Source organism: Staurois parvus, unplaced genomic scaffold, assembly GCF_062004578.1.
Source record: "Staurois parvus isolate SC_StPar_1 unplaced genomic scaffold, SC_StPar_1.0 ptg000021l, whole genome shotgun sequence".
NCBI lineage: Eukaryota > Metazoa > Chordata > Amphibia > Anura > Ranidae > Staurois > Staurois parvus.
Genome location: NW_028317817.1, coordinates 6,196,136 through 6,214,896, shown reverse-complemented (window position 1 = coordinate 6,214,896; position 18,761 = coordinate 6,196,136). Strand labels below are relative to the sequence as shown.

At 38.4% G+C, this 18,761-nt stretch overlaps 1 protein-coding gene across 2 annotated transcripts in view; it reads left to right on the top strand.

Annotated features, from left to right (window-relative positions):
- The window catches only part of RBMS3 (RNA binding motif single stranded interacting protein 3), a 751,114-nt gene that overhangs the window by 711,762 nt on the left and 20,591 nt on the right, over window positions 1-18,761 (top strand). For both annotated transcript variants that reach the window (XM_089690799.1, XM_089690800.1), the window contains exon 10: window positions 13,653-13,703. In XM_089690799.1, coding sequence (XP_089546925.1) covers window positions 13,653-13,703 — 51 coding nt within the window. The remainder of the gene's footprint in view (window positions 1-13,652; window positions 13,704-18,761) is intronic.

Sequence of the window (18,761 nt, the reverse complement as noted above, 5' to 3'; positions counted from 1 at the left end):
TCTTGAAAGAGTAACAAGGAGTACTATGTACCACATACTCAAAAAGGGGAAAGGACCTTATATCTATGACCCACCTTTTTCTAAAGAGGGCTTAAAGAATCCTAAAAGTTCCCCACACAGAGCCCCACATCCACTATGCCAAAGGTGTGGGCATGAAGTCTTTGTTCACACCAACATGGGCACAAGGTGCCTTGCCATGAGGGTCATTGGCATGGCACCCTCCCAGGGCAGGGTTTTCAGGGCATGTAGTCTTGTATGGTTTAGAAGAGGGGTTTACATCTGGTACCCTTCCCTTTCCTGGTCATCCAAGCTGCATGCCTTGAAAGGGTCTGATATAGAGTTTGGAAGGGACCCATACCATTTTTTATGTACCCCACACCATTTTGTTTGTTTTTTGTATTTATTCTGCAGGGCATGTGACCTGGTATGTTTCAGGGAGTGGGGTGGGGGAGGGGCATGCTCACTGCCCTCTCCTTGTTTGACCACCCATGGTGCATGCATTAATAAAAGTCTGGTATGAATTTTTAAGGGGGAACCTTGCTAAAAAAAACCAAACAGAAATGGTGTGGAGTCATCCCCAAATTCCTTACTAGACCCTTATTCTAGGTAGGGGCTGGTAATGAGTTTGAAAGGGGACCCCACTCAAAAAAGCAATAAAAAGCATGGGCCCCTAAAATTTATACCAGACCCATATTCAGGCAGGCAGCCGGGTTGACCAGGAAGAGGAGGGACAGCAAGTGAACACCTCCCAAACCATACCAAGCCATATGCTCTCAACATTGTGAGGGTACCTTTCCAGGGGAGCCCCACAAGGTATCTTGTCCTCATGTTGATGATGACAAGGGTCTCATCCCTACATCCCTAGCCCAGTAGATGTGGGGGTTTGAGAAGAGGGGACTTATCACTTGTTACTCACCTCTTAAAAATGACAAAGCAAATGAACACAAAGACACCATAGAAAACGTTTATTAACTGTTTTATTAAAGTTTTATTTAAAAAATGTAGATGGTAACAACAGTTTATACCAGGTGATCCTTATTTGCAATGATCTTCTTCCAGTTATCTGTGGATCACTTAAAACTTTGGAACCATTGGAAATTATAGTCTTATTTGTACTACTAAAAAGATATGCAAAAGACAAGAGCAAAATGTGATAATGAATTAAAGTATTTGTTCACTGTAATGAGACTGAAGCATTATGGGTGGAAATTATTATTATTATTCATTTACAGGATTTATATAGCACCAACAGTTTGCGCAGCACTTTACAATATAAGGGAGACTGTACATTTACAATACTTTCAGTACAGAAGGAATGTGAGGGCCCTGCTCGTGGAGCTTACAATCTAAAGGAAATACATATGGATGTGTATAGTTCAAAGTTAATCATTGGAGTTTGTTACAGGCACATATGGAAAAGGCTGCAAGGGCTGGGACAATGATAATAATGGGGGGATTTTAACTACTCCAACATTAATTGGAGTATTAGCACTGCTGGGACAGTTAAAGGGTTATAAACCTACTACAAGACAATTTTATGGTTCAATTCATAGAAGCCCCCCCCCCCCACACTAGAAATAATGCTCTGCTGGACCTGATAATCTCAAACCATGCAGAACTTATTATTAATGTTCATATGAAGGAACGTCTGGGTTGCAGTGACCATAACATGGTTTCATTTAATGTAAGCACATACTAGAAAGATAAAAACAGTTTACTTTAGGAGAGCAAATTTTCCAAGGATGAGGGCTGCTTTCCAAGATTTAGATTGGGAGGGAATATTAGCATCAAAGAAAGCACAACAGGAATGGGAATGTTTAAACCTGTATGTGAACTCATTGCAATAAGTATAAAAGGTTAAAAATAAAACCTATGTGGCTCACATCCAAAGTTAAAAAGTTATAAATATTAAGAGATGAACTTTTAAAATAAAAATCAAGGAACACTATCATCATTTAAATGTTACAAGGAATATAACAGGATATGTAAAAAGTAAATCAAGGATGCAAAAATTCTAAACAAACAACAGATTGCAAAAGAAAGTAGAGCAAACCCCCAAATATTTTTCAAATATATTAATAGTAAAAAGATCAGGTCTGAGCATGTAGGCCCTTTACAAAATAATCTCGAGTGGGCACAAAGGGGGACAAAGAGAAGGCAAATGTATTAAACACCTTCTTCAGCTCTGTGTATACAAAAGAGCATGTGGGAGCTCACATTCATAATGGGGAAGATATTGAAACAGCCCCAAACGATCCACAATGGCTCAATGGTTCTTGAAATATTTAGACAGAATAAAGGTGAATAAAGCACCTGGACCAGATGGCTTACACCCACTGATCCTAAAAGAATTGAGCGCTGTCATTTCAAAGCCATTGTATCTAATAGTTAGAGAATCTTTAATGACTGGCATAGTTTCACTGGACTGGCTTAAGGCCAATGTGGTACCTATATTTAAAAAGGGATCAAAGTCTTTACCAAGTAACTACAGACCTGTTAGTTTAACTTCTATAGTTGGAAAGATACTGGAGAGTTTAATAAAAGACCACATAGATGAGTTCTTGCTAGAAAAAAACAGTATGGATTAATGAAAGACAGACGTTGTCAAACAAATCTGATTTTTTTCTATGAAGAGGTAAGCAAAACCTTAGACAAAGGAGTGGCTGTGGACATAGTATACTTGAATTTTACAACAGCATTTGACACAGTTCCCCACACATAACTAATGTGTAAGGTACAGTCAACTGGTTTGGAGAAATCAGTTTAAAAATGGATAGAAAACTGACTAAAAGACTGTATTCAGAGAGTAGTGACCAATGATTCTTACTCTAAATGGTCTAAGGTTGTTAGTGGTGTGCACCTAGGTTCAGTGTTGGGACCCTTACTTTTTTATATATTTATAAATGATATAGGATCTGGGATTAAAAGTAATATTTCAGTGTTTGCAGATGACACCAAGCTATGCAGTGGATTAACATCCTTAAAGGATGTCTCCAACTTACAAACCGACCTTGATGCACTGTTTAATTGGGAAACTGTATGGAAAATGAGGTTTAATGTTGATAAATGTAGGGTTATGCACTTGGGGGCTACAAATATGCATGAATCTTACATACTAGGGGGAGTACAACTGGTGGAATCAGTGGTCGGGAAGGATTTGGGTGTTCTGGTAGATCATAAGCTTAATAATAGCATGCAATGCCAAGCTGCGATTTACAAAGCGAGCAAAATCCTTTCTTGTATTAAGAGAGATATGAACTCCAGAGAGAGAGATATATAATTTTACCCCTGTACAAATAATTAATAATACCTCATCTGGAATATGCATTTCAGATTTGGCAACCAATTCACAAAAAGGATATTGGGGAACTGAAGAAAGTGCAGAGAAGGACAACCAAACTGATAAGAGGCATAGAGGAGCTCAGCTATGAGGAAAGATTAGAGGAACTGTATTTATTCTCTCGTGAGAAAAGGAGATTAAGGGGGGATATGGTCAACATGTATAAATACATAGGTGGTCCATATAGAGAATTTGGTGTTGAGTTATTCACTTTTAAGGTCATCACTGAGCACTAGTCTTTACATCTGGAAGAAAAGAAACTTAAGCTCCAAACACAGAAAGGCTTCTTCACAGTAAGAGCTGTGAACATGTGGAATAGACTCCCTCAAGAGCTGGTTCTGGCAAGCTGAGCAGATTGTTTTAGAAAAGGCCTGGATTATTTCCTAAATGTACACAATATAACTGGATACTAATATTCATAGGTAAAGTTGATCCAGGAAATATCTGATTACTTCTTGGGGGATCAGGAAGGAATTTTTTCCCCTGCTAGAGCAAATTAGTTCATGCTTAATGGGGTTTTTTGCCTTCCTCTGCATCAACTGTGGGTATAGGATTTTTTCTCTGTTATTTGTTGAACTAGATGGTGTCTTTTTTCAACCAGACTAACTATGTAACTTCATTTCCCTCTAACAATACTCACCCATCTATGAGCCTTGTATCTGATAAAGATAATTGATTTTTCTTAGCAACATCAGGCAGAACAAATTTATATTAATTTGATGAGTATGTTATTAAAGATGTAACTGTATATGGAGGTGGATTAGTCTTTAGCAGAAGTTCCTTTAGGATTATGGATAACTAATTGTAATCAGTCATGAAGTCACCATTTTGTCAGATTGCATGAATGTGGCCTAGTGTAAAATTGCTTTTACAACTGGAATAATAACATAATAAATTATGGTGGATATAATTATTATATTACTGTTACGTTAAGATCATTCGTAATATGTATCGTTTCATTTTCCACTTTTTGCGCTTTGTGATAGAAATAAAAAAAAAGATAAGACAGTATTAAAATGAAAAATAATGAGATGTACAGTTGTGATTGAGATGTTTCACAGATGACATGACTAATTGGATATAACAGATACAACCAGATACAAATGAGGTTGTATTTATACCCACAGCAAAGAACTATATTTGTACTCCTGTGATTTTGATTCATTAGGGTGATTACTAAAGGAGTACTTTTTTTCAGGATCATATGTTCACTTTGATCACCCAAAAAAGTGCAGGGGAATTTAAAAAGGTATTTCTTTTGTGTTCATTAAGGGACAGATTATTCATAGATATTTGAGTTATACTGCTGTCTACAGGAGGATTTGGACAATGGCAACAAAGAAAACAGTGACTACATGTGAAAAGCTCCTCTCACTCCCAGCATTCCTCAGTTAGTTGCTAGTGTTCTAAGAGTATGGGTGTTTTTCCTCTAATGAGAAAAGAATAACTGTTGTAATATCCTTTTCATTTTTTTCCCAAGTTTTTTTTTGCTTCAGTCAAGACTTCATCTACATGCTGCCTGAGGCACTCTCTTTATGCAGTTATCTGGATCATTGTATCCTCAGCAATAAGTTTGGAGGCTGTACTCAGATCCCACTGGACTGGACAATTGCAAGGCTTGCCTGGAATGTGACCTTCTGCACTGGGCTCTGCTTATGGCACTTTCCAGAAATTTGTGTATTGCGGCAGTTTCAAGGTTCAGAACTATGGCACAGACTCTAGGGTGACCAAGTTTCTAAAGAGCATTGGGGGCTAGTACATTTATTAGAAGCAATGGGCTCCATTATTAAACTTGTTTTCTGTTGTTCTCAATGGAATGGATTTAATACACTGAGTGTTGTGTCACTAGCTGGAGTGTCATGTGCATGCACTCCACTCTGTTTCTTCCTTTCAGTGTAAGGTAGCATCTTCAAGCCATTGATCTATTTCATAAGAGACATACAGTTCCACCTCAGTTAGTCTTTGCTGTTGCCTACAGTGACTTAGTCACCTCTGGTCATTTAAACATTTCCTGCTATCAGCAGCCAGTTCATCTGTGCTCAAGGTTTGTAACTAGTGCTCTAGATTAGGTGGCCTCTGTTAAGCACTGAAACTGGTCAGGTCCTAAGCACAAGAGGGGGTCTCTCCAGATCATGAATAGTTCAGGGGTGGCCTGCAGTATCCCTCCTAAATGATAACAAAAGGGCTGTATCAGAACCACCTGAAGGCGGAGCCTGACATCACGTTAGCATCAAAATTGAACAAAAAAAAATAATAATGTGATGTCAGGCTCCGCCTTCATGTGGTTCTGATACAGCCCTTTTGTTATCATTTAGTAACTTATATAAAGAGAAGTGCAGACTCCTGTAGAGTTGGCTCTGAGGAAGAGGTTGTGTCCTCGAAACGCGTTAGAAAATTGGTCATCCAGGGTTCCATCTTATGGACTCAGATGTTGTTTTGATCATACATCTTGTTCAGTTTGACATGCCTGTGTTTTTATGTCTATTGTGAGTATGATACTTACTTTGTTTCTTCAATAAATATTTTAAACGATAATGCACTAGGTCAGTGCACCCTTTTTCTGTTTCTCCATTTGCATCCAATGTATTTAGACCACCCCGGGCTGTTGAGGGCAGCAAGCAGTGCATATTCCAGAAAATTCCAGAACATCCCTATTGGGTCTACTGAGTCTTTTCCTAGCGCAGGAGAAAAGTGTTTGTTGTGTTGGAATTATCCACCACTTACAAGCCTGTTGCTTAAAAACTCTTTTGGTCAGAGGACACACCTGCATAATTTCAGGAAATTATGGAAGTCCTCACAGGGATTCAGCAGGCACAACTGAAAGCCTGGCCCGGATACTGTGAGTACCTTTGAAAGTACTCTCAGGGGTTCTGTGAGTACCTTTGAAATTATAGGCAGAGATTCTGGAATTCCTGGTGATCCTGGAGGTACTGTAATAGCTATCTTCAGTCAAAAGGTCCTTCAGGCAGTTCTTTCAACTGTAAATAGCTCCCAATTTCATTGTTTAGGTTTGTTTGTCTTTTGGTGTTTCTTTGCACCTTCAGTTGAAGTTCTTTTGGATCTCCTATTTGTCTCTGTGCTCCTTATTGTGCTCCTTATTGAATGAGAAGGAAAATAGAATTTTTAAAGAAATACATTTCAGTAGGTTTATTAAGGAACATGGGTCCCAACCCTCTGAGTTTTGTGATCTTATTCCCAATACTGCTTTTCTATAAGATGAGACATGTTGGGACTGGTCACTGTTTTGTTGTTACTGGTGTTCAAATCCTCCTATAGGCTGCAGTGTAACCCAATAGTCTCAAATCTTGTGTCCCTTAGTGGACTTCAAGAAACAGATTTTATGGCAAGTACAAAATCTTACTCTTCTTTACACATGAGAGGATAAGTGGAGTAAGTACATATTTTCTAACTTAAGTGAAAAATTGTAAATCTTTACATCTCCTTGAAACAACCCTATAATTTGAAAAATCATATCAAAACTATGATGTCAAGCTCATTCATATGGCAACACCATTAATTCTATCTAGAGATAGAATTGTGCAAGGAATTGAAAATACTTCAGATAATATGAATTTAATAGCTTATAGAAAAAAATGATTATAGTCTGGAATGAAATCAAGAACTGTAGCCTTTAAAAACAATTAACAGTCTGCAAGGCGAAGAGTGTAGTAGTAGAAGTAATTAACATAATTTGTTATTAACGGATAATTAGATTGTCATTTAATATTCATAAACCTAATTATCACTTCTTTAGGATCCTTAATGTCAAATCTGAGTTTTAGATGGTAGTCAATAAACAATGATAAGTTACTTATAAAATTAATCAAGAAAACTGGAGTTATGTTTGTTTATATACTGTTTTATGAATCAATGTGGAGCTAAAAACAAGTTACAATTTCAAACAAAAAATGAAAACAGCGAAAACCAATTAAAAGAAAACAGACAAAAAACAAAAGTCCAAATACGTCTCAAATAAAGAAAGTCTCATGTTTCAAAAAAAAGTATAAAAAAAATAGCTCCCAACGTGTTCAAATCATCTGTAATAATGCAAATATTCACCCACACTCACCCAATCAGGTGATTACCAAGTGGGAAATGACTTCAGGAATCAAACACACATTTTGGAGATGAGATGAGATCTTCTCAATTGTATAACACTGAACAAATCTCCAAATTTCTTCAGTATTTTCCTGAACAATGACTCACGAGTGGATGAAAGAGAGAAAAAAGAAAAAAACGAATTGTGTATAGCGGGGCCATTGCTGTTTCCCTTTTAAAGAACCGTTTCCCTTTTAAGACTGCATGTTGTCAGAAAGGGTTTGATTGGCTCAGCTCTCAGTACTGGAGTGTTTGTGGAAGTTGCAGTTTCATTACAGAGGCAGACAATGTAACTTTATACTGCACAGGACTACAGGACCAGGATACTTTGCAAGGAGAAAGGGAGGTGGGTGAGCCAAGTGTGCCTTTGCATAGGACATGTGGGAGCTAGTCTGCAGCCCCTACTGTTGAAGTACACTGCCAGTGTTTCCAGAACAGCAGAGGTTGCTAAGGACAATGGTTATCTACAGCAGCTGAAGTCAGCAGTAACTGTGATCAATGGTACCAGTCACCTGCGATAGCAGTTACCAACAGCAACGACATCTCCCACCGCAGAGAGAGGTCGGAGTGTTGGAAATTGCAGAGGAGGCAAGTGACCATCCCTGGTGAGGCACCTCAGGGATTGTGCAGCACCAACATTTGACAACAGTAAAACAACTAGCAGAGAGACAGAGCCCCAGTCATCATCCCTTCAAGGAGTTAACCCCTGGAGACTGTTCTTCGTGGATGTGGTGAGCAACTGCTAACCAGTGACATGTCAGCCCTTAAGAGCGCTCCACTAATTCACTAACACAGGCCTGTGCAACACATAGACTCACACAGTGTTACAATCCCAGAGTATACAAGTGAATTTGGGACTGAGCCTAAAGAGATGTCAGTTTAGCCTGGGGACATATTGCTGCTGTAGTTGCAGGGGGTTAATTCTGATCTATAGCTATACCGGTATATCCGTATATACATGAATATTGTGTTTATTGATGTTATTGTGCCAATTCTAGAAGGCTTGTGCATTCAGTGCATTTAGCTGCTATTTTCCAAGTTAATTTGCAGTCTATTTGCAGAGTTTTACCTGTCTTATTAAACCTGTTATAAAACTTCCCACAAGGTGTACTGGTGTGCTGAGAATCCAATATATACAGTATATGGTTGATCACTGAAGTAAGAACAGAAGTGCCCGGTTTTTCCAGCGGCTTCTTCGGGGGTGAGCTCTACACGCGTAATACTGCATAAACTAAAAAATATAGCTAATGTTCACCATTACCTTCACATTTAAAAAAATCAATTGTAAGCTCAGATGGACATAAAATCCTCTCAAACAACCCCCCAGCAATCCTTCCCTGGTGATCCGCAAACTATCGCTCATAGATGTATGGTGGATGCAAAGAAAAAAAGGGGAAGAGCCTTAGAGATTAACTTATTAGTCATTAACCAGCAACACACAGTAAGTTATGGCCGGCCTTGTACAGGGTTGATGTTCTGCCAGTACAATGCTGGCCATAACTGACTGTGTGTTGCTGGTTGATGACTAATAAAGTTCATCTCTCAGGCTCTTCCCCTTTTTTTCTTTGCATCCACCATCCATCCATGAGCGAAGGTTTGCGGATTACCAGGGAAGTATTGCTGGGGGTCTTTTGAGAGGATTTTATGTTCATCTGAGCTTGCAAATTATTTTTTAAATGTGATTGTAATGGTGAACATTAGTTATATTTTTTAGTTTATGCAATTACACGATTTGTTTTTTCTTTTTCTTTTTCATCCACTCGTGAGGCATTGTTTAGGAAAATGCTAAAGAAATTTGGAGATTCGTTCAGTGTTATACAATTGAGAAGATCTCATTTCCAAAATGTGTGTTTGATTCCTGAAGTAATTTCCCACTTGATAATCACCTGATTGGGTGAGTGTGGGTGAATATTTGCATTATTACAGATGATTTGAACACGTTGGGAACTATTCTTTTAATAGGTTTTTTTGAAACATGAGACTTTCTTTATTTGGGATTTATTTGGACTTTTGTTTTTTTGTCTTTTATTATTTAATTGGTTTTCGCTGTTTTCATTTTTTGTTTGCACTTCATCTTGTGAGCAGCAGCATTGTTTGATTGTGTGTTATTTCTTTGGCACAGGTTATTTCAAAACATTTATAAGTTACAATTTCATGCTGGAGGTATAATTAGAAAATATTTTTATTTATCTCTGATGATTTTGATTTTATATGGCGTCCTTACCAAACTGATTTAGACTTTAGCTTAGCTATCTGTAAGTTCATAATACAAATTCCTGTGTGTCCTACTACTGTGTATTTATTTTTAATCAGCAGCCTCTTCAAATTAGTCTTCTGTGGATTGCATGGCTTTAACTGCGCCTTTATCTAGTTTATTGATTATTAACTGCAGAATTTAATGTCATTCATGTAAGAAAAAAATTTCTTTCCTCTGAGATTAGTAAATTTCTCTACTTGATAGCATTTAACCAGAACCATATGTAGTAATCTGAATCTCCACTTTTAAATAGTTATATGATACTACAGCCTTACCTTTCAGAGATGTCTTTCTATTTGCTTCCTGTAAAGTTAAATAATATGTAAACTCAACATTTTATATGCCATGCTCTACCATGTACTTGTATGAAAAAATATCAGGTTCTTATTCTATAGTTTCCTTCGTGTGAAATCCCTGTTGTTCTTGCCAGCCCCTCTGCGTTCCTATTAAAAAACTGACCACATTAGGCAGGAGAACACACCGTAGTCAGTTCTCTAGCTATGCTGGGAACTCAGTGTACTCTCCTTCGATGATTAAACTTGTCCTGACATGGACCCTGCACAGCCTTTCACTAGGAAGTTCAGTGTAATACTGTTTCTCCTTCCCAGCTCATATGCAGCTGAGAAGAGAGGGTATGTGCTCAGTAAAAAAAAAAGGGACGAAAAAGGTATTTATAATGTTTTTTATACTGTGTCCATACATAAATGTTACCTTTTCATTTCCATAAATTAAATGTTTTTTTTTTATAAGGTGAGGGTTTAGTCACTTTAAAGTATGGATTAAAGCTAATAATATTTTAGACTGAATGGGTTGTTTTACAAGGTGAGTGTTTACAGTAACTTTAAAGGCTAAATTGAAGCTAATAAGTGCACATATTTTTACAGAAATAAACTTAATTTATTATTTCTTGCATAGGAGCCTGGAGAGCACTGCACCTTTCATCAGTGGATCGTGGATGCAGTGTTGGGGTCCTGCAGACACGTCCTCTGACTTTCTGCCCGTAACTCCATTCTGGTTTCTGTTAGAAAGTTGGAGGACATGTCAGTGTACTATGAGGGTGCTCATCAGCGTGCAGTCCATTGAGAACTACAAGGCAGCAGCTGCGGTGGCAGATAGAATGCAACTTTCTCATTTATAAACTCCTGTGAATGAATGACTTTGTAGGTGGAGTCATTTTCAAATATGGTAGAGGATGTGGGGAGAAGAACCCCCACCTGCTGTCATGGGGGGATCTGGAAGGTTCAGGGAGAGAGGCTGGAGCATATTACACATTACACCCTAAATACAGGTGTAACATGTAACATCCTCCCAAATGTGAACTTAGCCTTTAATGTAACGGCCCCCAAAGACCCCTTAAATTTCAGGCAATTTCTTCTGAATTGATCAAACTTTGAGCTGTGGGTGGCCTTGAAAGCAGCACCCAGATTGTCAAAAGTTGATATAGGAATCAACTGTTTCTGGTGGAACATTATCTGCTGAATAATGGCTGAATTCCATCAGATTCAGGCATTGTCAAGCAGCACCTGAATACAATGGAGATTCCTCTATCCATGCTGTTTAGCATGGATGGGGGAATTGAGTGACTTCCTTTCCATCTTTCTTGGGCTTAATGGATAAAATTCATACTATTATATGGGCTGTTTAAGGCAGGTCATAGATAGTCATTTTTGTTGCTCAACCAAAAAATGACCCAATTCCCCCACACATTCAAGGTGGATGAGGGAAGTCTCCCTGCTGACCAGCTGACCAGCACTGCTAGCTATAGCCTGCAGTACTGACTAAAAGGCTGGAAGGCTGGTGGTACAGATATTGATCGATAGATGAACGTCAGTACAACCAGCCTGCCCATACGTGGATTGAAATTCAGCCAGTTCAGCAAGGCTCCTGAATACTGTATAGTGCTTATAAAAGACAAGGGTTTGTAGGAGTGATCGTGTCTGAGATCAGGCTCCATGGGCCGATTTAAAGCTGACTCTCTGCTCTGAAAAGAAAATATTACAACCAATGCCAATATACACAGCTCTCCCTAAGAGGTAAGGTTTCACTACTACAAAACCATACCTTCAGATTCTTAAAAATGCTAACTATTTACTGCTTGTGTTTAATTTTTGCTCTTACTAATTTTGAATTTTGATTTTAACAATTGAAACAGTACGTATGCCATTTAGGAAACCACCTGAGCTTTCAGTTAAACTGTGCATTTAGAATTTTTAAATTGATTTTGAATGCTACTAGGACTTCAGCATTGTCCATGTTAAGAACTTTCAAATACTATCCTGTATTGCTGGGGTTATTAGCTTCATTGGGACATGAGAGTCAAGCAGACTGTATAGAAGAGTTAGTAAACATTCCTTGATTTCTTCCGGGGCATATATTGCCTTTGCTTAAATGAAGAAAACAAAAGACAGAAGGATAAGGTGCCTGATATGTTACTTAGCTTAGTGGCACATCTAACAACGTGTATTGTAAGCACTTAAAGTGTTTATAAACCTAAACATTTTTTATCTTAATGCATTCCTTGCATTAAGCTAAAAAAATGTTTTGCTAGCAGTGTGTTTCCTCAACTTACCCGAGTCTCCTCTCTTTCTTTATCCTTGCTTTCCCAGGCTTTGCTGAGATCAGCAGGAGCCATTGGCTCAGGCTGCTGTCAGTCAAATCTTGTAATAATAGAGCAGGGAGGCAGGGCTGAGCCACGCTGTCTGTGTCCGTGGGCAGCCTACAGGAGTGCCAAGATAGGAAATGGCTTCCTATCATGGCACACCAAAAAGTGAAGGAGCCAGAAGCACTGGCAGGGAACCTGAGAAGAGGAGGATCGGGGCTACACTGTGCAATGACATAAATAAGTATAAACCTGTTTGTTTGCTTGTTTGCTTTTTAATTTAAAAAATAAAATGTACAATCATGTTAATCTATTCACTGTGCTTGTGCTTGTGCTTTCTGTGTTTTCACACATTTTTGCTTCAACTTGAGATGTTTACAAAAATGTACTGCAATTGTTCAAACACACTGACACAATTGCAATATAATGTATGTATATATATATATATATATATTTACCCTGTTCAAAATAATTAAAGGAACACTTTTTAATCAGAGTATAGCATCAAGTTAAACTCCTGGGATATTGATCTGGTCAGTTAAGTATCAGAGGAGGTTGCTAATCAGTTCAAGCTGTTTTGGTATTACTAAAATTACAACAGGTGCACTAGATGGGCAACAATGAGACAACCCCCAAAACAGGAATGGTTTTACAGGTGGAGGCCACTGAAATGTTTTTCCATACTCATCTTTTCTGACTGTTTTCACTAGTTTTGCATTTGGCTTGGGTCAGTGTCACATGGACCCTACAGAGGCTGCACATCAATACATGCCATTGCCAGAAGGTTTGCTGTGTCTCCCAGAACAGTCTCAAGAGTATGGAAGAGATTCCAGGAGACAGGCAGTTACTCTAGGAGAGCTGGAAAGGGCCATAGAAGGTACTTAGCTCATCAGCAGGACCTGTATCTGCTCCTTTGTGCAAGGAGGAACAGGATGAGCACTGTCAGAGCCCTACAAAATGGCCTCCAGCAGGCATGTATAGATATCCAGCATGATATTTTTTCCCATTGAGATCTGATGTGTTTTCAAAGTGTTCCTTTAATTGTTTTGAGCAGGGTATACATGTGTATATATCTATATATATATATATATATATATATATATATATATATATATATATTTTACAGTGTAAAGTATTCTTGCCTACTGCAGGAAAATAGTAGAATTATTGAATGGTAGCAATGTAATTGTAGAATTAAGCAGCACACATAGAAAATTATTCATGCCGACATATAGTCATGGTTGTGCTTAGAGCTTGAAATTAGTTTTCCAATCATTTTAATGGATTATTATCAAGACATTAATCACACATGTTCATAGTCTGCACCCTCCACCTAATACTATTTCTTTATCACCTAGGTGCAAAGTACATCATGGATGCCTCACCCGCCATATGTTATGCAACCAACGGTAAGTATTAGTCAATCACAGACATTTAATTAATATACATGTGGGGTCTGGTGATTAATGATGCTCTGTGTTCCCTTTTTCTGGAGGTAATTTCAATTATCACATTTCCATATGGTAACATAAATTGTTATATTACAACCCATAATGTTATGATTAAATGTTAATTTTGGCATCCCTTAAGGTTTTATGCAGGTAGAATAATGCAGAGACCCACGTTTCTTTCGCTGATTTTAATTAGCATAGTAATATAGTTCAGTCTTTGAAAGTTTTTGTACATTAACAATATGTGAAGGACAAGATTCTAAAATAAATCTAGTAACATAGTGATTCAAAAGTATGCTTTTATTGGCCAGATTTGTTGTAAAATTATTACAATCTCTTAAATTAACATTATTTGGAAATACAGTTTGTTTGTTTTTTTCTAAGTCATTCGCTCAGTTCCTAAGTATTAAAAAAGAGACTGAACTCTGTGAATTAGTGCCCAAAACAAGGCAGCTGAACTTTCTCGAGTTACCATGCCTTGTACTGTGTCTTTAAGTGGAGATAGGTCTTTAGCTTCCCAGTGTCAAAGCCTCCAGCAAGGATGCTAGTGGGCAGCACAGTAGTCGCATCACCAAACCTCACTCCAAATCCCATGAGACTAGCAGTCAGAGGCAGCAGTGCCTAAGATTTCATACTGCTGATTTACAGCTATTTGGCTGTAGGTACAGGTGTGCATAGACACACTCACATATTAGGAATGTATTTCTTTATTCCAGACAAAAGGTAAATATTGCAGATAATGTCTTACTCTCAATTAACTAAAATGGGATGGAAATACATCACAAATTTGTGACCTTAGATGGTCCAATAGGTATAGCAAATGTATGTGTATGATGTTTGTAGCCAGTTAAATCCTGAGCAGGGGCGGACTGACCATTTGGAAATTCAGGGCCCTGCCCGAGGGCCCGGGGTCAGTAGGGGGCCCCATGAGATGCCCCTGATACCTTTTTCATAGGCTTTTTTGAGTTTGGGCAAGGACACAGGGGCCCCATGATCCCCTATTGCCCAGGGGCCCCATGAGTTGTCAGTCCGCCCCTGATCCTGAGACTTGCGGTTTGTGGGGAAAATAATTAATATCAAGGAATTTCAAAGAAATACATTTCAAAAAATAACATTTCAACAAGATATACTTAATGCAGAGTCTTGATGTTATCGTATGCAACAGACAACAACTCCAGTCATGGAGATTAAAGAGTCAAAGCTGTGTATAGCTTAATAGAATACAGCTACTCCCCTGCAAAAATAGTCCTCTGGGAAGGTATAATACATCGATGTCTCCTGCTCAAAAGCACCTGGAACAAATCCCAAAATTACCACATAGCCTTTGATAGGTAAATGGTCAGTAGGGATGTCCTAAGGTGTGTTCATATCCTAGTCCGAGCTCTTAATCCTGCCATGAACTTGTCAACTGTAGTGTGTGAATCCTAAGAGATTGAGGACAATCTCTCTTTCAGCTGCACATATATAAGGGACGCTGTGGGACAAGGAATGCCTCAGATGCTTATGATTGTCCAAGTACATTGATCGCTTCCTGGCACGATCGCTCAGATGGGTTCGAGCTAGGACCTGATGGTCAAATCCCTAATGGTCACCAATGATGATTACATGCAGATATAGATTGTTAGCTGCCTGAATGGCCAAATATATCTCTGAAAGGTATATTCCTGATAAGAGCAAAGGTTGAGTATAAAAACGTCTTAAAAGAACAGTCACTATATATGATGATGAATGCAAAACCTGTGGCTGTTAGCTTTATATGAGACATACTTTGTCATTATATAAAACACCTGATGCAAAGTTCAAAGTCAGTAAGATTTACAGCCACTGTATGTTGTGCACAAAATCAGAGAAGAGATCTGAATCAGTATCCGCATAAAAGGTTACAGCTGTGTACTAAGCATGACTGTTTGTCATGTTTGTAATTTCTATGGCTACCACAGACAATGTTCAAAAAATGAAGCTCAATCAGTATTCAATGGATTTGCATCAATAGGTGCACATGCACAGCTAGCTTTAACATATGAACAAGTGGGTACAAGGTTCAATCTCACAGCAAGTTCAGTTCACAACTATTTCTGGCCAAATGCCTTTTTTATATAAGTATCACAGTCAGAGACCAAAACACAGGAACCAAGTACATGGAGATGGTCTTAGTCAGCACCAGGGGCGGACTGACCATTTGGAAACTCGGGCACTGTCCGAGGGCCCGGGGTCTGTAGGGGGCCCATTGAGATACCCCTGGTACCTTTTTCATAGGCTTTTTTGAGTTTGGGCAAGGACACAGGGGCCCCATGATCCCCTATTGCCCGGGGGCCCCATGAGTTGTCAGTCCGCCCCTGGTCAGCATGCAGGTATGACAGAAAGTACCATAAATCTCTGGGAGACACTAGAGTAGCAGGTGTCAGGAGTGGTGGGATAATGCTAGTGACTAAGTATCCATGCCATATGCCCTGGCATGTTTTGACTATAAGATGGCTTCATTAGAGGGCATGGCAGAAATGGTTATAATATATAATGTATACATTAATACATGTCAAGGGATTCACAAAATAGTAGAGGCTGTCTGCCTTGAGGTGTTGATTTGCCTGAAAACTTCAGGAAGATTTGTTTGATGTAGAATAAGTCACTTGTGTCTAAAATTTCAAACAGCAGAATATTAGACCTGGAAATAAAACTATTATGGTGAAAGAGTAGTTCATACGTGTTCTATATTTAAATGTTCCATTATCTGACACCAAATTGTCCCTTTTAAATGTGATAATTAGATGTTTTAACATTATAACTAATTTATTCTGAAGAAGTCTGAATTTGTTACATTGATTATGTTTTCCGTGGGTGGTTGAGTTTGAATATTGCTGTACTCTTCTAGTGGCGGGTGGCCTGTAATGTTTCACTTAAGTGAGCAACACTTTCTGCCTCCTCTTACATTTTTTCTCAAAGTAAGTAAATGGCTGTGTCAAGCATCTTCCTGCTGTTCAATAGATGACTGCTAACTCCATGGGTTTGATTAATGGAGAAGGTAATGATATGCAAATCTTCAACAATATTATGGTATGCCTACATGAATTTTAATTAGTTCTAAAACTTGTAGTAGCTCTGTAAATACTGAAATAAAGCAGCAAAGATATATAAAATATATGGCTGTAGATGAAATTAAGTGTTGCTCAAAAAAACATGCTGCCATTAAAGGCTTACTGTGAATCATTTAAAGTCATCAGCCCCTATGGATCTGTTTTTCATCTAGTGATTATATATAATGCACATTTGAATTTTTAAGCACATAGACGTTATTGTTTTTTTCAAATACAGTAATTACTAACCACTGGGTATTTACTAAGGGGAGTTACTGGGGAGGGGGGGGGGGTGGCATTGCACATTATGTTACTACCACCTGTGGTCCCTTACAAATATTTATTCTAGTGGATGGGACAGAAGAAGTGACACACACCTGTCAATATGATGAAGGCCATAAGATCACTGCAATATGGCAGCTGCTCACTTGTGAACCATTTCCCTCCATCTTCAACTCTTAAAATCTTTGAGTTGTCAATGAAGCCTTTGTCCCCCCCACTTAACTATAAGGAAGGGGAAATTGAATGCCCACCACTTCTCTGTCTGAGTCCATCTAGCCAAGTGGACAGGGAAGACAGGAACAAACTCTTAAAAAGGCACAGTGTATGATTAAGACCAATCAAGCAAGGCAAAGTGAATGGGATTAAACTAGATTTTAAGGCTTTCCCACTTGATAGTTACAGATCCCCTTCCTGGACTCTAGTTGCCTCTGCTCTCTCAGTCCACTGCCAACCTGCTTAGCTATCCCAACTCTCCCAGTCCTGAAGGTAAGAGAATCTCTCCAACATGAAGTCTTGTCTTCCCAGAAGGTCACCTTTCCTGGCTGGAGTTTGAAATGTTTTGGAATGGCAGCAACTGCATCCGCAGTAGCTCTGATCAGGCTTATATTGACCCTGCACACTTGTGTTCTTAACCAGGCTGCAGGCTTCTAGCAAAGCCCAGACACAGGATTGAAGGTCCTGCCCAAGACACTTTGGAATCTTCAAGCTTCAGACCCTGATCCAGGACTACCAAACCTAGAGAAAACTTAAAACATAGCTTTCTCCACTTACCATTCACATGCTGAAGCTTCTCAAACTGCATCATCTCTATACTGATTTATTAAACTCATACCTTGGCGGGGTTTAGCACAGTCACAGCTGCCATTTTGTATTGGATTTTATGGAAGGAATGGCATCAGAGAAAAATGAGTCATATGGGTCAAAATACTGTATATATGTTCTGTATATTACGCTTCTCTCTCTCTAAAGGAGAACCCATCAGGTTTTGTAAAAAATATATATCTATATATATTGCTGCTGTAAATTGTTACATGTAACAAATATATTCATGCATACTTGTAAAGATGTGGAAGGGTCCACTTCAGTTAAATTTGAGCTAGTTATAAAACTTTTCATGCACCTTATAATCTCTTCTTAATTGATTTCTTTTGACACATTATGTCCTATTTGGTTATGTAGTATTTAACGTCAGCTTAGTACATTGTACAATCAGCTTTACTCCTGACGGGAAGTTGCCTGTACTGTTCCCAGAACAAACTACCACTATCTGTATGTAGCTAATGCTAAGACAGTGCATTATGGAACACACAACAGCCACATTGTTTAGTAATGGAAATAGTTAATTTGGATGAACTTGGTACAAACTTTTAAAGTGCATTGAAACTTGGAACTCTACTCTATGAATTTATGTCTGAAACTCATCTTACTTGGATGGAAATTAGATTTAGTTTTGCCTAACTTACATGTCTAGACCAATATTCTGACAAGCTGACCTCCTACGTGCTCCATGCTTTTGAGTTACCATTAGTTTTGCTTTGAATTTTTAAGCTTTGTTGCCAGTGGTCATATCTATGGGCTCTGAAACAGTATAGGGTCAATATGTCAGTGTTTCAGAAGTTGTAGACTTTACAGCAATCAGTTCTATAAATACTATATATTAATT